Below are 25,043 nucleotides of genomic sequence, written 5' to 3'. Positions count from 1 at the left end.
TATTTAACTTACTCTTCCCATGTCGCTGGGAGATGTGGAAAGAGGTGCTGGCCAGTGGGTATGTGCTTTGGAAAGCAGTTCCATCTGTGGGGTGTTTGGCACCGTGCTCCCCCTTTCACGCAGCAGCTCTGTGTATTTTACAGCACATCCTCCTGGCAGGCTGTTTATGCTGCCTCACAGACGAATTCTAGATGTCTTAATATTTGACACAAAGGTTTGGATATCATTTTCCTGGCCAATATACAACATTAGCATAGGAAACAGTCTCTGCCCTGAAGAGCTTGCTGCCTAAGACAAATCCGCAACCTCTTTCTAGATACCCTGGGGTCATTGCTGGTACGGTCTGCAGTGCTTGCTCATTTTCCCCTCTCTGAGGCTAAGCGTTTTCCTTTCAAATCCTCACAAAAAAGACTGCTGTTGTCAGAACACGGAGAAACATCAGATTACAGACTTCACCTCCAGAGCTGCTGAATGTCGTGGCAGCCTTAGCCAAGCCCCGCCTGTTGACACAGCTGAAGTAATGGGCTTGTTCCATTTGGCTATCACCCTCAGCGCTATTGTTCCAGCCGCCAAAGGAAAAGCTTGCTGTGACATTTCAAACAAAATGAGTGGCCGTGCCATGTGCCATTGTTCTCCGCAGCACCAAGGACATCGCCGTCGGGACTGCAGTCACTGCAACCTTTTTTCCTGAGCCTGTGCGCTCCTGCCTGCCTGCAGCCGGCTCCCCTTTCCTTCTGCAGGTAGTTTTGGTTAGCATCGTGGGACTCCCTGAGCCCCCTCTAGTGGATGCCTAATGCAGGCTCCAGGCTCTGGAGAAGGCAGGGCTCTGACTTTGAGGCTGGTGGTCTGTTTCCTAAAGGGAGTGTCAGGGAATGGACTGTCAGTAGCTGATCCTTTGTTTTTATTCTTTTAAAGGCCAAAGGTAAATCGGATGTATAGAACAGCTTTTTATGTCTGCTAAAGCACATGACACCAAGTACATTCATGGGAAATGATGAGATGGAATAGTTCTAACAGGGAGCATTTTTAAGTCTATAAGTTTTATAGCAGTGGTCTAGTACACTTGTATCCGTGTTTTCATGTGTGAATAAATTTTTTAAAGGTTACTTTTTTTTTTTTTTTTTAGTACAACAAATGCCTGTGATCAATATGACCAGAATTATTTGCAATGATAACTTGAAATGTAATTTGATTTACAGTACGTTCATTTAAAATTTTACATTGACAAAGGCTTATAAAATCTCAGTCATCAGGAGCAGCACCTAAAATTATCCTCAGAGATGAAATAAGGGGAGTGGAATGGATTTTCTCAAGTGCGGAGGTCCCTTGGTAAACTCCTGCTTGTCAGAAGCATTTCATAGGGCTTGTTACTGGGACAAATTGAAGCACAAAACCAGAAAATGTTATCTGTTTTACAGACCAATTTGTCTGAAGGTGGAAACAAGTTAAGGAAGAGATATTTTAACTTTAGACGTATCTGAGCAAAATTTCAATCACTTGATTTTACAACAGGAATTAAATTTAAGAGTTTGTAGGATTTTTTTTTTTTTTTTAGCTGTTTTATCTGTTTGGAATGTGCAAAAGTTTTTGGCAGATAAACTTGAAAGCATCACTGTGTTGAAGCTCTGCAATGTTATCACTCAGCCACAGAGATTACATTTTAATAATCTGTAATTTAGATTACATCAGTGGTGGAGGAACTCATGTTTGAAATGCATATTACATCTCAGCAGATAGTGGTGTCCCTTGCCTTGCCTTGCCTTGCCTTCCCTTCCTTTCCCTTCCCTTCTTTTTCCAGGTCTTTTCTCAAATCAAGATGGACAGCTGTGACACTTCACCAGGACAGACTTGATGTTTTCCGTCCAGTATCTGCTGCCTGACTTGTTCATGCATCAAATCCTATAGGCCCTGCTCCCCTGTGGAAGGCAGTTGAGGGCTCTCATTTTGCTCTTTAGCATCCCTTTCACTGCTGCCCCAAAGCTAATCCTCCAGCCATTCTTCTCTGCTCAGCTTTCTCTCTGTTTAATCTCTCCTGAAATCACTTCACCTGCTCTTACTGCTGAGATTTGAGTGACTCATCTTGGAAGGTGACATGTGAGACAAGTGACATTAAGATATTACAGTCGGCCGGTCCAATGTATGTCTGGACAGCCTGTGTCCATAGTCATACCTCCGGAGAGAGCTGACAGGATGAGAGGCAATGCTGGCAGGTTGTATGAGCTGGTGTTACTTCAGTGTTCAAAGTGAGGGAGTACGTAACTCATCATTAGCGTGGTTATTCACACCTTTGTAGCAGATATTTGGTAACTGACTATAGATTGCTTTTTCTGCAGCTGACTTTTTTTTTCTTTTTCTTGGGATTCCTGATGTTTATAATGGGAATCCATTTAGATAGACGTGCATAACCACAGGCATGCACATGCATACAAGCACTCAAACATGGAGGCTTTGTTAGCTGAAGTTAATTTCTGGTGTTTTTGTCCGTTTGTTTTAATTTCAATTACAAAACATATTTCTCTATTTGTCTATTTTCACTGCTTTGTTTTAGCTTCATCTAATGCACTGGAACTCCACACTGTACAGCAGCATCGATGAGGCAGTGGGGAAGAAGCACGGCATAGCTATTATTGCTTTGTTTGTACAGGTAGGTTTTCTGTGCTGCAGTCGTTACCGTGCACTGTCATTTGTGTGAGGAAAAATAGTTCCTTTACATTTTCTTTTATTTTTAATGATTTCATAAAATAAAACAATGTGTGACTGCTGGTAGTCTATAAAAAAGACACTTTGTCATGTCTCCTGTGCACATGTTGATAAATACCTCTTGTTTAAATAGCATATTTAATGTATATTAGTTCAAGAAGGGGTGATGTGTAGTCAAACCATCTTTTCTCTCTGCGTCTGGCTGTAAGTAGACATCCACTCACCATGTCTGTGAAGACAGAATGAGGACTGTCAGGAGGTGGAGGTGCTTCACTGTCTCTGATATGTTCTTCTCCTTTCCTGGCCTGCAGTGCAGGGATGGGGGAAATAGAGGAGAGGAGGCAAGAGGAAAAAAAAAAGAGTCTAAGAACCCACTGACCCAAAACCCAGTAGCAGAATTGTGCTTTTTTAAACACAGGTGCAAGTGTGTTTTTACACACAGCAGAAATGTGAGGCAGGATCCCATTACTTCTTCAGAGACATCAGACCGAGACTGTACTGAGTCTTTCTGAGTCTTTCTTCAGAGAAGCCTATGACATGGAGGCTTAAAGCTTGCTGGGAGAAGGCATAATGCAAGCTGGGAAGCTAGGCCCACAATCTAATTGCTGCTGAAGGTTTTTCAAGGACTGCATCGTATAAAGAAGACCATCAGTTTTACTCCTCAAGCACCAGTTTCTCATCCTCCTCATGAAAAGTGGCAAACTGTTTTATTTAAATAGGTTTATAGGAAAAGACTTAGAATTCATGCCTGGATCAAATGGTTTTTCTTCCACAGTGATTTTAATTTGTCATATTTCATAACAAGTTTATGAATGCCTTTGAGCTTTACCTCTGTTTGAATTTAAAGGTACATTGGTTACAGCTCCAACACGGAGATAGAACTACTAAAAATGGAAGCTAGACTGTTTTCATTCTCTCAGTTTTGTATCCTGGAGGGCTGTGTCATAATTGCTTATGTAACTCACCTTCTAATTCTAGCAGAGGTAACCTTTGAGTTAGTTAGAAAGTTATATATAAGTTCTTAAACAAATGTGAAACTTAAATGATACATTTTCCCTTTCTGGTCTCTCTCTGTCTCCGTAGTCTGAAGCATTCCAAAGTGCATTTTCATCAGCCAGGAAAGGCTTCATATAATTAAAATTGACTAAGGAAGAAGAGTAGTTATGCTGTTTATTAAAGGAATGAGGAGAGGAAATTCAGTGACCATTTCCCACTGATGGCATGGAAATATAATAGTTTTGCACCACAGTTCTCAAATGCATCATTTAAAGGTTAATGAGAATATTTTCACCGTCTTAAGTGACAGACCTTGATGCAATTTAGAACCTACATTTTTGAAGTGATTTTGATATCTTCGACACACTTCAAAGGTTTTAAATTGAAAACCCATTCTGAAACAAAAGAAAACCCTTTTAAATTACTAGAAATAAAACCTACCTTTTGTTGATGTTCAATTATTTTCTTCTAGTATCTACTTTTCCTTTTTTTTTTTTTTAAATAAAAATCCAAAAGCCAACAATTTTTTCAGCATCCAGCTGTTCTGCTCTCTCTCATTCGCACTTAATTCTTCACGTCATATGTGAACATGTTGGCAAAGAAATCAAGTGGAAGGCCATTCTGAGTCTTTCTACTTTGCCAATGCTACTTAGAAAGTAAAAGCTAGGGTCTTTAGGTGGGTGATTTAGATCAGAAGCAACTGAAATCAGTGTGCAGAGTGAACAGTGTTTATGGAAACTGGTTTCTTTTGAAAGCTTTAAAAAACATTCTGTAAAGACAGTGCTGCAGAGAGCCATGCTTTTGCCTGCAAAATCCCAGGGATGCTGTGAGGGAGGGGATCTGCCATTCTGCACTCTGCAGGCAGGAAAAAAACTCCCCTGAGCCTTAGAGACATGTTGAGCCAGATTTGCTGCACTGTGGGAACAAATTCAAAAAGTGTCTGTCGTGTTTGTTCACTCTGTTCCTTTCTGTGTACTTTTCTGACAAAAACTGGTAAGGACAAACTGTATCCTTGGCATTTATATGTCACAGAGCTGCATTATTTTGAATTTACATGCAGTATATGCTGCAAAACAGGCCTAGTCAAAATTTACCAGTCTTAACTGTGACTCTGTTTCTTGCTCTGTCAGTTTTTGTCTCTGCTTTAAAGTTATTCAGACCTTGTGAAATTTTGGCTGATGCCTTTATAGTAATTTCATTGTTTGGAGTTGCCATGTATCAGTGTATTTGGTTAATACAAGGTTGGGTAGCTTAAGTAAAAACAAGTACAGAACTTACTGTTCTGGTTGACTTCTGTGTTTCACAATTTCAGAAATAGCAAAACACTGAAATTCATCTTTGCTGTTGTATTTCAGATAGGAAAAGAACATGTAGGCCTAAAGGCTGTAACTGAAATTCTTCAGGACATCCAGTACAAGGTAAGGCATCAGCTGAAGAAATGTTTCCTTCACAGGCCAGAGATGAAGTAAGTGAGTGAAGGATGGATATGAAACCCCGAGGCCAAGAGAATGTTTTCAGACTTATTTGTAGTAAAACCACATGTGAAAGCCATAGTTCAGTGGCCTGTATCAAAAGCTCAGTATTTTACAGTATTTTCAGATAATGTACAATCTGTGTGGTTAACCTCCTTTGTCTGATGTCCAGAATGTTTGATCTCCTACACTAGCAACTGATTTCAAGTACTGCCTTTCTAGTGATTATGGAGTCAGTGTGACTGTAAGCACTGCAACATGCTTAGTGAACACTAGTAACAGCATCTCCAAGCTTTTCTGGTTTTAATTCATAGAGGGAAAAAATAGATAAACACCTGTATTAAGTTGCAGTGGGAAATCAGCAAAAACACAGTGCTGCCTTGTCAGATGGATTATGTGTTGGGATGCTGAAGAACAGATTAAAAACATATCTAGATTGAGGAGATCTGAGTGCTCTCCAGGATGCTATCTAACACTATCTTATACTATCTTGGGCAAGCTACTTCCATCTCTCTCTGCAAAATGGGAATAATCATACTTACCTTGATTTTAAAGCAATTTGAGATATATTAATGAAAAGTTCTGTATTGTTCTGGAGAGACTAGCCATTCACTTCAGTGGGTGCTGAAATGTAGAAAAATGAGAAGCTGTTATGAGAATTTTTAGGCAAATAATATATGGTAAGCTTCAGTCATGATGTTTAATATTACAGACTCATTGTTTATGAAGGTGACTTTGAAAACATTAGTGTACAGAACTGTGCAGTTTCATTACTGAAGACAGCCAAATAGATGAAGGTGGTGGGAAGCTTCATCATTTGAGCATTTTTTTCTACTAGTGGCTTTTGCAGGGCCAGCATCAAACTGACTTTCTGCATACATAACATTTTCTTGCCTTAAATAGGTGAATCCAGTATTTAGTGTTTTCTAGATCAGTCAAGGAAAAGCTCGCTTTGTCCCTTGTTTTTTCAACTCATTTTGTATGGAACCCCTGAATTCCATGTGGAGAAAGAATTTTAAGGCTGGGGCCTGGAGGGAGCACAAGTACTAGAGGCAGAAAGTTAACTAATTGCTGAGATAATCTTAGAAGTAAAACATGTATTAAAACAAACAAACAAACAAACAATGAAATCCACAACTGTTTGTGTACTTGCAAGGACAAACACAGTGATGATTAAATGGGGAATGTTAATGAGGTTGCTTTGCACAGGAATTCAAGGTTTAACGTTAGCAAACACACAGTGTTTTGCATTACCATTCATCATCATTTTAATAAGAAACTAGAGATGAGATTGATTTGTATTCATTTTTTCAGGGAAAGTCCAAAACTATACCCTGTTTTAATCCCAACTCTTTATTGCCAGGTAGGTGCCTTTACTTATTTCTGTATGGGTGGATTACTAGCTAATTGCAGAGGCTGAAACAATCTCAATCTAAAGAATAGTCTAACTGCAAACCTGAGAGTGTATCCCATCAGGTGATAATACATTTTCCACCTAATGGTGCTAATAGGAGTAGGGAAGAAGTCCCTTTTGAACTTGGGATAAATTCACACTTCCATCATGCGAGTGGAATATGATATTCTAGTCAGTGCCCTGCTGGCAACATTGTGGCTAGATTTCTTGATGATTTGTTATCCCTCCTAGGGGGAGAGTGATGTGTAATCCTTTCTCTACTTCTGCATGAAATATGAAGATGATTTCCTTAAATAGAGGCTTGTTATAACTTCAGAAAATGTAAGGTTGCCCCTTACCAAGTTAGTGTTTTGTAAGCAACAAAAGACAATGCCTTAATGCAATGGCAGTTGTATAGGATACGGGGGATAGTGTCAGTGGGAGGCAAATTCAAATTCATATAGCCAAGGGTAACAATAAGAAAAAACACTTCACCTTGTTTTGAAAAAAAAGTGACTTTAAAAAAATGCATTTCTACAAAACAAATATTTCTGCAAGGAATCTTTTGAGCTAAATTTCATGCCATAGTAGCAAGATATTTAAACTAATTTTCCAAATAACCGCGGTCTATATTAAACTTTTAATTATATAAAAAGAATGTGGTTTATGTTGCAAAGTCAAGTGCTCAGCATTTAGGAATTGCAGGAATTAAGGTTGGCTGCCTGTGTCCATTCATATACATGCATGATAATACATACTTTACCAGAATTTATTTTTACAGGACCCCTGCCTCACAGTTCCCGATGCTGATCAAGTCACATAAGCCAAAATTTTCATAAGTGATCTCTAATTATGTGTTCCTCATTTTCTAGGTGGCCGACTTGAGATCATGGGGTCTGATTTGCAGAAGTGCTGAGTGCTTACACCTGCAACTGAAGTCAATGGGAGCAGTGCTCTGACTGCATTAAGTGCTAGAAAGTTAACTACTCTGAGAAATCAGGTTCTAAGCATCTCATGTTGAACACTTCAAATGAATAGATGCATTTGATCTTAAACTCTCTTTGCCTCAGTTCCCCAGCTTTAAAAATTGGGAGTAGTCTGTCCTTTCTCACCACACTGGGGTGCTGAAAGGATAAACTTACATACATGAAGCACTCAGACACTGAAGAAATGAGTGCACTAGAAATGAAAAATCAAGAAAATTAGTCTTTATAGGAAGCAGGGTTTGAATAGCATGCGAAAAAGAAGACCTAGGACCATATATTATGCTGAGAAAGCCAAATATTAGCTGTGGCTTTTCAAGATAGAATCATCCATCTTTGCAAAAAAATGATGAAAGCTTCTCTAGAAAATTCATATGTGATCATGTAATGAGACAGTGTCATAATGCGTGCACAGGATGGGCTGAATTAATTCTTGCAGTTCTTAACTTTGAGTGCTTGACAATGCAACTTTCTTGCAATGGATTTGCTATGTAATTCCATAACTGAGAATGAAAATGATATCAGCAAACCAAAATCTATTCACTGACGATCAGAGGCTTCTTTAGCAAGATTTAAATCTAAGGACAGTCCTCTTAGCTAGTAGTGAAATGGCAGTAACAGGTTAGGTCAACCAAGCAAGTTTATTCCAGTTCCCATCCCCCCATCCTGTCCTTGTCAAGCTAGTCACAACCTTCCCCTGGCTCTCCATGTCACAATTAACTACTCTTTGTCTCCAATTGCTCTCTAGGTTTGTTTCTTTTCCCCTCTTTTACAACCAAGCAGTTTATTCTGCTTCTTTAGCTGAGTCAGGAAGTCATTTATGACTATGGCCTACAGCAGCAAAGGACAACCCTGTGTAGTTTCAGTTAAGTGCAGTGTGACTGGAATGTCTGGGCAATAAAAACTGAAATAATTAAAATATGTTGTATGTAAAATTAAAACTCTGCTGAGATAAACTGTTGTATGTTTTCGTAGAGACAACAGAGTAATCTCTTAAATAAATACTGAGTTTTTTCCTGTGGAGTCCAGCTCACTTTCCAAAGCTAGCAGGCACTAGTGCATCTCAAAAAATATGTCACCAGAATTATGAACTGAAAAGTTTGGTTTGGGCTGTTTTCACTGTTTTTGTTTTTCTAAAAAGTTAAGTAAATTCATCTTCAAGACATATCCTAAATGTAGAATTAAGTCACAATTTTACATATCCCCTCTACCTTCAAAATGGGATGCCTCTTAACCCTAATGTTTTCTGCTTGTTCTAAGGATAAGGGATTGATATTTTAATCCAGCAGTGAACTTCAAGCTCCATGCAATAGTGGGTTTGAGATTCTGCATGACCAGAGTGTTGAGAAGAAATCCAATTCCTCCATTTGTTTTTCAAACGTGGAGCTAGGCCCAAAGGAGAGCAGGTCAAACATCAGTTATTGCAGTAGAGAATGTGGAGTTGTGAAAACTGGAGGCTCTTTCCCAAGATATGGTTTATTTGCTCTGTTAGTTTAAGGAGTTGTGCTCATGTTATTTGCCATGTTTATGAAGTGGCATTTTCATCTTTAAAACATTCATCTACAGGGAGAAGTTACTGTTAAGTAATAGCTGTGTGCTCATGTGCAGTCATATGAGAAAGCATTGGACAGTGCTTGGCAGGTCCTAAATTCACACCTTACCTTACTCCATACTTACTTCATCATAGGATCAAGCCCATGGCTATCATAAGTCGTCATAATTAAACGACACAATCCTTTTCCTTAGTGTCATTAAAATTCTATGTTTCTTTTAATTTCAGATCCTCTCCTGCGTGACTACTGGGTGTATGAGGGCTCCCTCACCATTCCACCCTGCAGTGAAGGTGTCACCTGGATATTATTTCGCTACCCTTTGACTGTGTCCCAAGTGCAGGTAACAGCTGTGCTTAAAGTGACCTTGTAATATGGTTATGAGCTAAAGGTTATAGCGTGCAAATATATATATCAGGGCATTATATTTGTTCTCCATGAAGATCCCATTAGATCAGTACATGGCTTTTCAAGTAAAGGTTAAGCCTTTTGAGTCACTGAAGGCAACGCAAAGGTCAGAGATGAAAAACGTTATCATTTATAATCTGCATTTAAAATAATTCTGTATTTAAGTGAAAGAAAAAGAAAGAAGTCAACGGGCAAAAGAAATTCAGTTCTTTGTAATTGTAAGCTTTCATATATCATTGCTTTTTGATGTTAAAGGAACAAAAAAGCTCAGGGAGATACTGTGTACTGTGTCCCAGAGAATGAAAAATGTTAACATTGTACAAGCTAGCTATATTGTGTTCAACTATATTTAACTTGCCTTGCTGTTTTTTAGTTCTATTTTATAATAAATGTCAAGTGGAAACTACCTGTTTAAAGTTGATTTCACATATACGTATTTTTAAGTATATTTTTTGTAATATCTAACAGTCACATAAGTATTTCTATATAAGAAATTTCAAGCTTGTCAACAAATAATCCCAATAAAGCAACAAAAACTTCCAATGATTATTCTCCTGCAGTCTATGAGACCCACCTGGAGAAATGTGGGTATATTTAAGTGAAACTATCTAAAATCCTTGAAGCTGAGTGCATTAATTTTTATTTTCTCCACTGAAGGATGTGCAAACAGAAGGGAAAAAAGCATAAAGGTGAAAAAATTGTATTATTTCAGCTTTAATAATCTAAAATTTTGCTAGTAACCCCAGCAGAATATTTTAACAACATACCATTTTAAATCAGCAGTGTTTTTTTTTTTTTTTTTTTTCCCACTTGGAGAGTGGATTCTGGTTCTAATCATAGGATAAAAGTGATAGTTCCCAATAAGCTTAATTGTATGTTGCCTGCCAATTAGATGTATTTTATCAATCACTAATCTGTTATTTATTTATTTATGAAAGGATAAGTCTTATGGCTGCTTACTACTGAGTAAATGGAAACAGAACTCTGTTGGCACTATTAAATTCAGAATAACTTTTAAAAACAGTGCATTTTGTAACGTGTCAGCTAATTGGTCAGACAAGGTATGGATAAATAAGAGGACTTAATCAAAGGTGTAACAATTATAGCTGTTAGACCGACACATTGTATAACATTTTAGTTCATGTTAGTTACATCTTTTGTATTCTTTATTCTTTTATAATCCAGTCAGTGGACAGAGGAGGGTATAGTTCAAGCCATTCATTTTCTGGGAGATGATGTTGGGGCTGAATGAGGGAGGAATTATGCAGAAAAATGAAACTTTAATTAATGTTTATGTTCATTTACCGCAAGAAAACAAAATGTTGGAATGTGGTATGAAGGGGATAAATCTCCAGAAAAGAAATACTGTGCAGTGGTGTAACAACCTGTGATTCAGGCTTTGATTATTGAGCACATCTTGCTTACCTTTCTTTAACAGAGAGCCTCCATTATATAAAGTGTCTGGGGAAAAGAGAGGGATGCATTAGTATGACCTGCTGTGGCTGAAGGGTAAATGGTCTTTACTGTTGCATTACCTTGGTTGGTATAAACTCAGTCCAACGAGAGCATTGCAGTGATGAAGGGCTCACAAGTCATGGAAGGGCTTAGGTGACAAGACCACCCTGCCACTGACATAGTGCGCAGCAAAGATGTGTCTCTGGAACAGAGAGAGATTGGAGTAGACATGCCAAGATGATTCACAATACATGAAGAGATTTGGCGAACCTGATTCCTGGAGTTTTATTACTGACTTGTGTGGGAAGGAGATCAAACCTTGTCTGAAAAGCTGCATCCTGAAGTATTCTTTTTGCACGTTCCTGCCCTGCTTTTGTGTTTTTATCATCCTCACTTATCTTACATTAAAATATACAGCACAGAAAGAACTGCTTTGACTACTTTTGTAAGACCCCTTACCCATGAGGTACACTGCTGGAATACAATGCAAGAAAATAGAAAACTCTCTCCCATTAGGCCAGCAAAGAGCAGGAGGAAAATTGAAAAAGACTTGCTTGTGCTTCTCTCCACTATATATATATACTTTTAATAGGACATTTGTGAATAATGTGCTTTTTATTCACTGAAGCCCAGAACAAATACATTGTCTAAGCCAGTCAGAATAGGGGTTTTACACAATGGTGAAGTGAGGAGCTGTTGTTCTGCTGTACTCATTGTCAGAGTTAACTGTTTTTGTATTGAATGGCGAGATCTCTGGTCCTTTTGTCTACTTCATTCAAAGTTGAGTCCTAAAGGGCAGAAATAGTAACTAGCATTTGAAACTGGAGTGGGAGTTGTGCACAATTAGTGTAGTAGTCTGTGAAATAAAACAATCTGTGAAGTTCATGGTATTTTATTCACTGAGAGACAGGTCTGTTTTCTTGGAAGGTGTGATGAAGGCATGTGAAATTCTCAAGTAGAAGGTAATACTTCTGTTTCTCACGTAAAATAAATGTTCATATAGAAAACTTGCAGATATTGTTTGTTTTGTGCGTTTTACTCTTCAGCAAATATTTAAGTAAAACAGAATAAAGCAATGTTCAGAATCTGACTATTGGAAAGTGGCAAAAACATTCTTGCAAAGTTCTCCAAAATATAAGCTAACTTTATTTTCACTCAGTAGAAAAGTGATTGTTAACATTGTGGAATTACTCTTTCACTTTGCTTCTGAATTTCAGTGTGAAAAGTAGAGTCATACTTAGGGACTATTGGGTGTAGATGGCTATTCCTGTTAAAAAATGTGTTAATATTCAAGGATGTTTATCTGTGTGTCTCTAGAGTATCTATATCCTCTACAGGGTGTACTTTACAGCATTGTCATGTGAGGGGTTGGCATAAGATGGTGAAGAGGAAATAGTAAATGGTTCCGTATTAGATGAAGCAGTATGAATAGGGCACACATATTGTCTTTTCACATGGAAATTTAATATGAAAAGTACCATCAGCACAGCTAATGTCCTTTCCTGACAAAACCACTTCTAAAAACTGAAGAATGCCACCAAGTATGTCACCAAGTCTCTGACAGTGGGGTCTGAACCATGATATGAAAGATTGAGCAAGGAGACTGGTGGGCTCAGAAGCAATTACCCCTCCAGAGTGGGGCTGCAATTCCTGACTTCCCTGAAGAACGGACGTGGGGATCCAATCAGTCTTTTCTGACTGAAGAAACTGGAAACTGCTTTGTGGGGAATACCTCCTGGAGAAAGATTTCACTATAGGGACTGGGGCAGAGCATTTGTAGTTGCAGTAGTAGATAACTCACAAATGCCAGGTTTGCAGAGTCTGCTCTTCCCTATCCTTCATCTGTGTTTGTTTGAAGTATTTCATTTTCAAAAGATCAAACAAAAGACACATTCCTGTAAAATGCCACTGCCTCTTCTAAAACTACAATTATTTCAGACTTCCCAGAGTTGATTTAGTTTAGTGATGGTGAAAGACGGTACAATACTTATTTAAGTGATTTAACAGCATTTGACTCCTGAAGACTTTTTCAGTTCTGAAGCCTGTAGTGGGTTTGTTTTCAGTTTGCTTTTGATAAACATTTTAAAAAAAAACAAAACACACACACACACACACACAAAAACAACAAACAAAACAACAACCAAACAAAAAACACACAACAAACAAACAAACAAACACAAAACTTCCAAAATAGGAATCTGCTTCTGAAAGCATTTTCAAGGACCTTCTATGGTTCTTTCTGTTTTTAATCTTTTCAGTCTAAACTATTGCTTTATATCTCAGCTGCAAGAAGCAGAGCAACATTCATTTCTAAGCACGCTGGCTTTTAAGGAAAAAGCAGCAGAGCAAAACTAGCCTCTAAATCAAATATAAAATATATAAAATATAAATCAAAATAAGTCTGTATCATTTCTGCTTTAGAGTGGAAAACAACAATGAAGGTGATTGTCATCCATTGCAGAAAAAAAGTATTCTCTGCAAGCAATATAAGAATAAAAATGTCATTACTTAGTTTAGTACCTCATTTCCTTTAATTCTGGAATCACACTTGCATTCTCCCTTTAACCCTTCATAGGGTGTTTTTCATGGAGAAATTCATTCTCTGCAACCTCTTAGATGATAAAATGATTAAATACTTCAGGGTCCATTTTGCTTTCTGTATAGTTTCAGTTTCAAGTTCCAGCTGAGCTAATAGTGAGACACGACAGGGTGGGTGCTGCTACAGAGCCTCTGCCTAGAGGAGTCAGCCTTCAACTACATTTGCTGTATCCAGCTAAGGTAGCTTGACAATATGCCAAAGCAAAAGCAAACGCAGTTTTTGGAGTAATTCTAATTACATATTCAAAAGACTAGACACAGCACTGTTGAACAGTAAGGTATAATGTTGCTGAGAGATGCATTGGTTTTCTTAGCCTTATGTCACATAGAGCTTGATGCTTATACGAGGGATGAAGATGGAAGCTCTGACACTGTCCACTACATCAGGTTAGAGTGAAATCTAAAAAGAGTCTGCACACCAAAAATACATTATTTTGGACCATTTGAAATGTTTTATATTGATTTTTGATTATATTTGATTTATATGTATATATATTTAGCACCTATACCTACATAACTTTTGAAGTGATATTTCCTTTTGATTTCAAGAAATAACATATTGTTATGTATAAGATGTCACAGACTTCCTCTACAGTTTAAAGCCTGTTTAAAATTCTCCTGGTTTAGCAAATAATTTTAATTTAAATGAAGCAACAATTTCACACAATAAATAAATCACTGGAAGAAATACAAAAGTTTCCTGTTGACTGAGCTATTCCTGTACTTCTTTGAGGAAGACCATAATGATTACTTTAATGTCACAACTGTGAGGTTGATTTCATGGGGATGTAATCTACAGTGGGTAAAAGATGATGGATCCCAAAAGAAATTATGAAAGCACAAAGGATATGTTTGCTAAACCACATGCATAGAAGTTCTTATTTTTCTCTATTTTGACAGTGCTGATATATAGATATAATGATGTTAGCATATGGTATCTGAGCGCTCCAGGTTTCAAAGCTGCAGAAGTGACAGGAAAAGTTGATTTCAATCATTAGTCCCATAACAAAGAATGTATCTCAGCTTCTTCATGTCTGTTTTTCTGCCTTTCAGATAGAGGAATTTCGTAGACTGAGGACACATGTTAAAGGTGCAGAACTTTTAGAGGGCTGTGATGGAATCCTAGGAGATAACTTCAGACCAACTCAGCCACTTAGCGACAGAGTCATCAGGGCTGCATTTCAGTAGCAGAAAAGGAAAACCAACAAAAATCAATTTTTATTTAGGTAAGTAAAAGCTTAGCAGAAATATCAAAACTTTGAAATAATTTTCATAGGGGAGATATTGCCAAAGGAAAAAATGAGTCAAAATGAGTCAATTTCAGCTAATATTATGACATATTTTCACAACTATAAAGTTTGACACTACTGTTTTATTTTATCCTGTGGCATAACACATTGGTTTACCTTTCTGAAATGCCAATAATTGGAATAATAGGGTTCTTTACTGGCTGGAATCTAGTATGTGATTTAGTGAATTAAAATCTATTGGCTTCAGTAGGCAGTTGTAGGCAAAGTTAGTTCACAGTTACTTCTTGTAGCTTTAAATTTCTCCTACTGCAATGAGCAGGAGCACATTATGCTTAGGGTTATGTGATAGATTTCCCTACTTCTAAAGGACACTGATTTCTTACTGTTTTAAGACCAGTCACTGGTGAATCTTGTGATCTAGTGTTCTATTAAACGAAGTACTAGTTACTAGTTCTGGAGGCCCTTTGGAGGCCCTTTTTTTTTTTTTTTTTTTTAATCCCTTTTTCCTGTTTTAGAATGCTGTACTTTCCCAACCAAACAATGAATCTTGGGCAAAGCCAGTGCAGATACAAGAGGAGATAGTTAAACAACTTCAGTCATGGCTGATTTTTCATGTTACATCATTCCTCAAAGTAGTTGCTGCTTCTTATCCTCAGTGATGCTTTTTTCTTTCATTGGCTCTCAGAGCAAGGATGACTTTGGATTCAGTACAGAAGAGCTAATACACACGTGAACTTGTATTATCCACACATGAGTTATTAAAACCACCCCTGTAGTATTCCCCTAGCTTCTATCAATTAAAACATAAATTCCCTTAGTACTCAACTGTTACTCCTAAAGCTCATTACACTTAGGTAATCAATGCTTTACTATAATGAAAACCCTGGTAATGAGATTCTTAGAGTTAAAGAAAATTTGCTATCAAGACAGCTAGTTACCTTGATCAGTCAGACACCAACATTTATGGTTGTTTTTGTAATAAAGTGGTTCCATTTTGATACCAATAGTATGAAAGCTAACCTGGAAAATATTTTTAAAAAGAATGAATCTGTTCACTTACTTTCTTTAGTAAGTCCTGCTACTTTTTAGCATAATAGAAATGTTCATCTCCTACTCTAAAATAAACTTAAAAAAAATAAAAAACATAGGGTACTCTGTTTTACTGGTAGAATCTATTATATAAAGGCATCATTTTTTCTATCTGCACATTTCTTCAAAGCCATATGCTTATAATAGAAGCAATTCTTCCAGAGTTTCACCTGGAAGCATGCTGCTGAAAGGTTTTTGATATACACTGTAGGGTACAGACATTTATTTGTACATTAAACTCATGCACTATCTAGGTCAGTGATGAAACTGCCTGTTTCACTTCAGGCTCTGTTGTGGGGTTAAACTTCAGAATATGCTCTGGATCCCATACCCAACTTCATATAAAGTTAACAAATGATCAGGCAGTAGATAGCACCTAAAAGAGATAAATAATTAAGTGCTTCCAAAAACGGATCTGTTAAAAACTAGTGGGAAGATTATCTTTCCCTCTGCACTTGACAAAGTATTAAGTGGTCTGGGACAGTGGCCAACAATTTAATGTTCTTTTGATATAGTGTAAGCATTCAATATAACATATGCATCTAAATATTTTAATGTGTTTATTTGTATTTTATAACTCTATTTAATATTAGCATCCCAGAAGTTAAGTAAAGAAAGCAAAATACTAGTCCTTTTATTAATATTGCTTTCTCATTCCCATATTTAAATTTGGGCACATCCTGAAGCCCAATTCTCAATTACATAGTTCTCTGCAGTCACAGAATGTCGTCACTTTAATCTTGAAATAGATGATTCAAATTCATCCAGGCTTCTGCATTAAAATTACGTGGGAAAATCATAGCAATATTAAAGTACAATTTTTCCCAGAGAATGAATAATGCCCTCAGGCCAGTGCAGGTAATTCAGGTCTCTAACAGTGAAATTACTTGACACTCTGACTTTGAATTTTAAGCATCAAAGAGCTTCCCTTTACAATGCTGGAACTGAAATGTGAAAATTTTCCTTTTGCTTTCATGTTTGAAATTTTATTACATTTGTCGATACTTTTGATGAATTGATATAAATAACAAGATTTATCTAGGCTATGCTTCACAAAATAATCTGCAGTTTTGATTCCCAAATGATGGAATTTTTAATGTGAAATGCCAGTGTTCACTGTTGGGTTGTGTTAATTATAGACTCTTAAACACTGAGAAAGAACTGTGACTCTGAGCATTGTGTAGCCCACAGAAAAATCTCTTGATCGCCTCTCTTCTGCACTTTCTCCTCGGAAAAGAAAATAAACAGTCTTACCTATTTTGTTGTGGTTTTTCTCAGACTGTTCTTTCCAGGTGGAAGGTGTTGAGGAACAGTAGCTCCCCACACGTACCTCAGACATCCTCAGAAAAGATAACTCCCCTCCTTCCTAGGAATGAGTAATGGTCTTTCAGCTGGGGCTTCTAACACGGGTTATGAAGACCCAGTAGCGGACGGGGAAGTAATAGTTTGCAGAGTTGGATCTACATAATGATTACTTACAAGAGAAAGTATTGCTTGCTTTCAAAAAGGAGACTGCCTTTTATTTTAAAGGTCTGGTATGTCTTGAGTATTACAGTTACAAACACTTCTTTTCTGACATGATGCCCCTCTGCCAAGACTGCTGGAACTCCTGTCTGTAGAGCTTTCAATATTTTCTCTTTCATTTCAAGCCAGTGTAATGCAAGCACTCAAAGAACCTTGAGAAACATTATTTTCCTTTGGCCACATCACTCTGTCAAGAAAAGGAGACAAATGTTCCTTTATAAGTGGTGTATACACAAGCATAGGGAGAGGTTGTGTAAAAGGTCTAATTACTTTTGACTGAATCAGAATGCAGGCTTTCTGCATGCCACGCTCATAAATCTTTTGAGCATCTGCTTTTCAGCCTTGATTGAAACCTTGACAGAATTGAGCCTTTTGTGGCTTATGATCAAATGGCATATGTTGATCTTTGATGCAATTTGCAGTAGCTTGTTGAATTGAAGGTACAGATGATACAAACATATATTGTGTAATCTCAGGTAAAGAAAATATTATTATTTTTTTAATTGTTCCTTTATCGTAAGAGAGAACAGATCTCAAAATAGCTGCCTGCAATTCTGGAGCAAAGTTTGCCTAAGATGAAATAGAGATATTAAGGAGGACACAGCAGGTAGAACTTTGTAACTCCACTGCTCTTTTTAACCTGTTAGGTTTTAGGATAAGTTTTTGCTGTTTAGTTGACCTCTTTTGGCTCTGCTTTTCCACTAAAAATGCATCTCTATCCTATAGCCTGCGGTTAGCGAACCTCTTAGATCTGTTCATTGGATTTTTTTGAAATATATTGTTTACAGAACAACCTTTACATCCTTTCTTTTCTGCAATTGCTGAAGTTTTCACGTTTCCATAGAAATAAAACTTTTTTTTCCCTTGTTTATAACCTATTTTAGTCATATCCAATAGAATAGTGATAGAGCTAGTCAGGTGACAAGGAGTTTGGATGGAAAGCTCAGTGCAGATTTGCTTTCAGATATAGAAGGTAAAAAGAAATGAATTTAATTTTAGATTTAAGAACAGTAGAATCACAGAATAGTTGTGTTTGGAAGGGGCCTCTGGATATGTGTTAGTCCAATTGCTGGCTCAAAGCAGGGTCAACTATAATGGGTTGTTCAGGGTAATATCCAATTGGGTTTTGAATAATTCTAAAGCTGAAGACTCCACAACACCTTTGGGCAAGCTATTTCTTTGTTTGAGTGCCCTTAGAGTAAGAGAAGCTTACATGAGATTTTCTGTATTTCTTTTAATTATTTTTTGTGGTCTGTTGCTGGACTCTTTCCAGTATGTCCATGTTTCTCTTGAACTGGGGAACCCAGAACTAAATCCAGCACTCCAGACATCTCACCAACGAGGAGTAGTCATGAAGGATCATCTCCCTTGACCTGCTGCCAATGTACTTTCTAGTGCAGCCCAGGAGGCTGTTGCATGGGTGCATTGTTGGCTCATGTTCAACTTCTTGTCTAGCAGGACCCCTATATCCTTTTCTGAAAGGAAAGAGAGGAGGAATAGAAGAGGAAAAAGACATAAAGGTTGTCATTAAAACACCAAGTTTGTGCTAGGCCTGTAGAACAGGAAGGGGTAATTTAGGGTGGGAGGAACAGTGGCTGCATGCTTGTTACTGCTGGGATTGCATGATTTCATGAGGGAATAAAAGTGACTGCATGCCTCATACCACAGAGACTGTCTGGATGATGTTGTGAGGTACAGCCAAACAAGCAGAAATTGGCACAGCATTAGGTTCACAGTGTAAGCTAAGGAGGGAGGACAACATGGTGACCGTATCTCGTGCATTTTGTGAGTGCATAGCACAAACTGCTCACTTTTGAAGCTACTGAGCTGTTCTTGTGGCAGCAAAACTATGCTGCCCTTTCCACATGAAACTGAACAAGGGATCAGCAGTGCTGGTTGGAATGAGCTATCACTAAATAGGTAGTGGTACATTCCCCTCTTTGTGGCATTTTGCATTGTATGGTAGCAGTAGAATACAGTATATGAAAGGATATTTAGAGTATTTACAGAGTGAGCTGTGAAGCAGTGCCTTGCCTTTGAGAAACAGGGTTGAGTGGCATGATGCTATAGTCTGTATTTCTTTGCCTAAGTAGATCTCAGTGAACTTCACATTTGGAAGGGGTTCACATTACCAATGACTATGTCATTGCTCTCAGTTACTAATAGCTTTTGTGGTTCCTAAAGTTCACAAACAAGTTACTCTGAGAAAGTTCCAACACCGAGGAGTTTTATGGTTTCCTGTTGTGTTGATCCAGATCTGGAGTGAGCTTTCAGCAGCCATGCATCATTATGCTACTATGGCCATTCTTCTCTCTTTCCTGGTATTAAAAATAAAACAAAAACAAAAAACAGAGGTTATCAACACTAGCTCTTTAGAAATACAATGATTTCCTGGATACGATGAAATGTGAATAATTATGCTGCTTTTCATCAAGTGATTTTTCATCAGTCATTATTTGTCTCCATGAGCTCAAGTTTTTCTCTTGAAAGAGAACTGTTTAATTGTTAAGTTTCAATCTTTGAGACACACAGCATCACGCTATCCACACAACCAACTACTGTTCTTCTGTTTTTGAGAGCTTACGTATGGTGCCCAGCACACTGCTGCCACTTCAGAGTACTTGAGAGTGTGCTTACGTTTGAGTGACTATAGGACAGAGAGCCAAATACCTTTGGCTTGTGAGCCACACACCATAATTGAAGAGCTACTGGAAGCATACTGCCAAAAACTTTGGAGAGTTTAGGGGACAGAGAGCTTCAGGAATGGCTGAAAGCAATCTTTTCAGGTTGCTTCCCACTACTTCATTGCAACAGAAGGAAAAGGGGTATGCAGATTAACCCTGTAAGGTCCATCTAAAGCTAAACAAAATCATAGGGTAGCCTAGGAATCAACCCCCTGCTATGTGCTTCAGATAAGATACTTCATGTTGACAAAAGCTCACAAATTTCTTGGCCTGTGCCTCTCTATCAACACTACACACTCAACACCACACGTTCCCCAATGCACTGCCTTCATCAGCCTTTTTATGAAAAAAAAAAGAAAGAGTACAATTCCCAGCTGCTTACCATAACTCATGTATGGTTTGTACACTACTGCTTGGAAACTGAAAACTTACCGAGGAGAACCTGTCATAAAAAATTTTTCTCACAGCATGTTTGTTGGCAATTTCAGCATGAAAGCTAGGTGGAACTGTGACATGTTTTATTCACTTATGGGGAAAATGCCGCAGATCAGCATTGAGGCAAAATGGTCTGAAGCTTAATCATCTCTAATTGAACTACACCTGATTTTTAAAGTATAGAGACTCTAGATTAGTATGTGTAATATTTAGTAATGTAACAGCTCTCAAATGTTAAGGGTATTAGAAGGACATATAAGTACATGCATCTGGCTACAGAAACAGAGAAGAAAGCCCACAAGATGTATTCCTTCTTCTACATGGTTGTACAGCATGTTAGGAAATGGCAGCATGTTCTGTTTTGCCTCAATGAAATAACACAGGGAGTTTTAGCAAGAAAATTATTACTCCATTGGAACCGAGAATCCAGGGATTGACAGATCTTTATGCTTATTGGAAATTGTGATTCTAATTCTTTCATATGGATGAAAACAATACAATGAGTATGCATACAAACTCTTGCAAAGCAGACAGCAATGTTTTGAAAATAAATATCAAAGAAAAGTGATCCAGTTATTTGGGTTACTGACAATATTTCTGCAACTGATAATTCTCAATCAAGGAAGAGAATACCAGAAGTGATTGTTGTTAGCTGTATTTTATGACTAAGACCAGATTTTGTGACAGCAATCCTACAAAGCAGAACTTTTTGTAATTTTAATACCTTTTTATGCAGGCTCAGAGCTCAAGAGAAACAAAGGTAAACTTTAGTTAGCTTGATACTGTTAAATGCCCACAGAACTAGATGGTGCATTCTATAAACTGTGACCTTTTCATGGAAAGAATTACAAAGAGTTGCAATAAATGAGGATTCATAAGGTAGTGGGACACTCTGAATCTTTTTTAACTCAACAAACTTTTTAGTTTAACTTGGTATTGAGGAGGCAAGATGCTTCTACAAGAAAATAATAATAATAAAGACAGACACTGTGTGCAACAGTAATGGTAAGGAATATGCTAAGACAAAAGAGGTAGAAAAGTTCTCTAGAAAGGAGATTGACTAATTTTAAGTAGCAGAAAGATGGTTTTGATCTTGCATAGTGATTAACTATAAGCCTAAGGCGGCTGTAGTGGGGTGTCTTGCTTCCTCCGTATCCGATGGAAAGGATTGTGGCCATCCTATTTAATTTCTCAGAAATTTACACTTGATGGCACTGATCCTTAAAAAAGCTTTTCTTTGAAGATGGTTATCTGACCTGTAAAGGACTCCTCCAGAAGCAGTGGGACCCTATATGTAGGACTCAACCCAAGCAAAGGAGATTTAAGAGACAGAAATATAAATATAAACAAGCAGGTCATCTAGGCATTTTTTTGATTATAATATACAAGTACATTGGTACAATTTTAGCTTAATTATTACATTACGAAAAACTCTTCAGAAGAGTAAGAGAAACAAGTACCTTAATATATGCATAAAATATTAGCCTGAACAGTATGTTACTTGACTATAAGTATTGTGGAACAGTGCTATTAATTTAGCATGGTAGAAAAATTAGTCTTAAATGCGAATAATGGGTAAACATGAATAACACCACCACCAATATATACAATTAGTCTTTTGTCAGACAATACAAAGTATTTCTGTACAACCACAACTGAAATCTTCAAGCTGGCTCATAATTAGGCTCCTTTCCAAAAGTAATCCATTAATACAATAGCTGCCCAAATCCCAGTTCAACTTAATTTCACTGACTTTGATTTTTGGACCAAAAGCATTAAGCTTGAACTAGTGAAAAATGTACGAAGTGTGCATTCAATTAAGGAGTAATTAGATACTCAATCACCCTTACATCACACTAGGGATTCTCCAAGAAAGAAGAGATATACTACTCAGTGCAGTGTATAAAACAGTTTTGTTAATTAGTTTAGCACTAATTGAGATTGAGAAAACATCACTTTGTCAAAGCATTAGTTTGCCTATACGGAAGCTGAAAAGTTTTTGGTTTCTTCTGAGCTCATTGAACTTACGAGCTTACTTGGGTTTTTCAGTCTAATGCCTTGATCCAGCATCTTCTGTCCCCACAAGAGAAACCTTTCTTTTCAGGAAGGGGGTTGGTCCCTGCACCATCATATCAGTAGCCCACTGGAAAACATGCCAAGAGTTTTTCCAGAGACTGCAAATAACTTGCTATAGTAGTATACATATTTTTTTCCTGTGTTGTACTTTTATACCAAGCCTCAGGAAGAAGTGGGAATCCTCTGTGCTACTGCATGAGGTACATAACTATGTCTAAAACCAGCTGCTCTGAGAAGGGCTTACAGACTCCCTTAGAAAGCAGCCATCAGAAAGTTCTTCAGGTTGACCATCAAATGATCCTGTTGCCAAACTGCATGATTTTGGGGTGCGTTGTGTAACTAGGGAGCGTACAGACATCATTGCACAGTTTCTCCTGTGTGTAGGCACCGAATCCTTGACAGTACCGTAGGAGACTAACGGCCTCTACACTCCCTTTCTCCTTAAGGAAAGGAGTGGGAACTCGCTAGAGAAGTATTGAATGTTCCTGCAAGCAGTTGTAGCCCCAGGTGATTGTATCCAAACATTTGTGGATTTCATGTGTACTGAGCCCTAAAATAACCTCAGGAAAAATGAGATTGTTAGTACAACAGAATGAAATGATTTGTCACTCTCATAGCTACCAATTCTGAACGGGGGCTACCTGAGTAGCTGATTTCCTAAGGTTATGCTGCAGCACATGAATATGTGTTTGCATGAAACCAAGTCTTAATTTATCTCTACTGATAATAAGTCAGAATATTACTGCTATTAGGAGGGTTAAATTGGGCCTTTGCTTTCTATCTCTTGAGCCCATCTGACTCCCATGAGGGCTGTGTACTCAGCACTTTACTTGGTAGGTTCCCATAGATGGTAACAAATTCTGGGTGATAGTTTGTTTTCCTTTCTACTTTACAGCTGTGCTCTCCACGTTAGAATCAATTACCTGATTGATTCAGAAAGCCAATTGTAAAGCTTTGTTTCAAGTTTACTGCAGCATTTCACTTTGCATTTTTATTGCCATTTCCTCCATTGCTATTAAATCTTCCACCACTGGCTTTACCCTGAAAGAGAAGAATCAGGACCATTATGTCCATGAAGTATATACTCTGAAACTGCCCCCACCTGCTGTCATGAAACCCCTGCTTTTAGTTTTCCGTGTCTCCCTGGCTGGACATAAACAGTCTTTCAGACCCACTGTGGAGGAATTTCAGTAACATAATTGTTCCATTCTCTTTTCAGAGAGGGGGAAGACAATGCTCCCACAGTGCCCTTGGATGAGAAATGGAAACTTTTGAGGCTGCTGCTTGAGTTGAACCACAAAGCCTGTATTGTTTGTCTTCATCTAATTCAGCCTTGATAGACAGCTGTGACAGTTGGTCTGTCCACACGGTCCAGTGAAATTCTGGGAATGGGGCAGTACATTAAAAGAAGAAACCACATTAAATCTTCCAATTCACACTGTTAACTATTTTAAAATGGTAATTCTCATTGCTTATATAGTTTCTTTGCCATAGCATTCAATAGTGGTCTGTGATCCAAATAGAACTAAATTTAAGCTTGGTATGAATGTTAATATATGTAGAAGTGCTCATTATTGTTTTGAATGTTACATTTAATTTTATTTTGTAGCATTTCTTGTGCTGTCAGTAACCATCTTTTCTGTAGAGGGGAGGTGCATTCTGTAAAGTTAAAAAAAACATTGGTTGTTCACAGAGAGTGTTATACACATTCTGAATTAATTTTTGGGCAGAAATGAACACTTCTCTGCCAAACCTATGCACTTAACATGGTTTATCTGAATAAAGCTGAATGACATTTGCAATACTAGGAACATTATTCAAATAAAGAACAAATTTAAAATAAGGAAAATAACCGATGTAACAAAACAGAATCGTCTGGATTATTTTCTGTTTGGTGAGTCATGGAATTTTACAAAGAAATGTTCAATTTGGGCAGAAAATTATAAGCCTTTGTTCTCCCATGAGTTATGACAGTTCCATTTGTTTCTGCACATTGCTGAGGATGGTGGTCTGGGGACCTGCTCTGCATGTCTTGAGCTTGCTGCACAGCATGGGGGTCACCACGCTGGGCCACACATGGTACAGACGGAGCTCTGACAGAGCCCAGGAGGTAAACTCAGCCTAAGCTGGTTAATCAAGCTCATAGCTTCTGATTCCTGCAAAACAGGTAGCCGAAGGACAGAGGTAAGAAAGTGGTGGAAGGTAGCTTTGATCACCATGGCTATCAGCGTGGTCCATTTTGCTAGCACGATGAGGGCAGGCTTATGTGAGTGGAAGAACGCCTGAGCACAGATGGCAAGCTGCAGGCAGGGCACAATGGGGATGCAAACAGAGGTTCACAAAGCAGAGTTTACTCCCTCGGAGCAGATTGGTGAGTCATCAATCACAAAGTCATCACTATGCAGTGGCAAATGCAGTGTCACAAGGCGT

At 37.9% G+C, this 25,043-nt stretch overlaps 1 protein-coding gene across 2 annotated transcripts in view; it reads left to right on the top strand.

The window, feature by feature from the left end:
- Window positions 1–24,469, top strand: part of CA8 (carbonic anhydrase 8) — a 47,445-nt gene extending 22,976 nt beyond the window's left edge. The window contains exons 4-9 of one of the 2 annotated variants that reach the window (XM_068671939.1): window positions 2,549–2,644; window positions 5,052–5,114; window positions 6,483–6,531; window positions 9,325–9,437; window positions 14,609–14,781; window positions 23,833–24,469. In XM_068671939.1, coding sequence (XP_068528040.1) covers window positions 2,549–2,644; window positions 5,052–5,114; window positions 6,483–6,531; window positions 9,325–9,437; window positions 14,609–14,743 — 456 coding nt within the window. In that variant the 3' untranslated portion in view covers window positions 14,744–14,781; window positions 23,833–24,469. The remainder of the gene's footprint in view (window positions 1–2,548; window positions 2,645–5,051; window positions 5,115–6,482; window positions 6,532–9,324; window positions 9,438–14,608; window positions 14,782–23,832) is intronic. The other variant, XM_068671940.1, reaches the window with a different exon arrangement.
- The last annotated feature ends 574 nt before the right edge of the window (window positions 24,470–25,043 follow it).

This window comes from Anas acuta, chromosome 2 (assembly GCF_963932015.1).
Source record: "Anas acuta chromosome 2, bAnaAcu1.1, whole genome shotgun sequence".
Lineage (NCBI taxonomy): Eukaryota > Metazoa > Chordata > Aves > Anseriformes > Anatidae > Anas > Anas acuta.
This window is presented reverse-complemented; position numbering and strand designations above follow the sequence as displayed.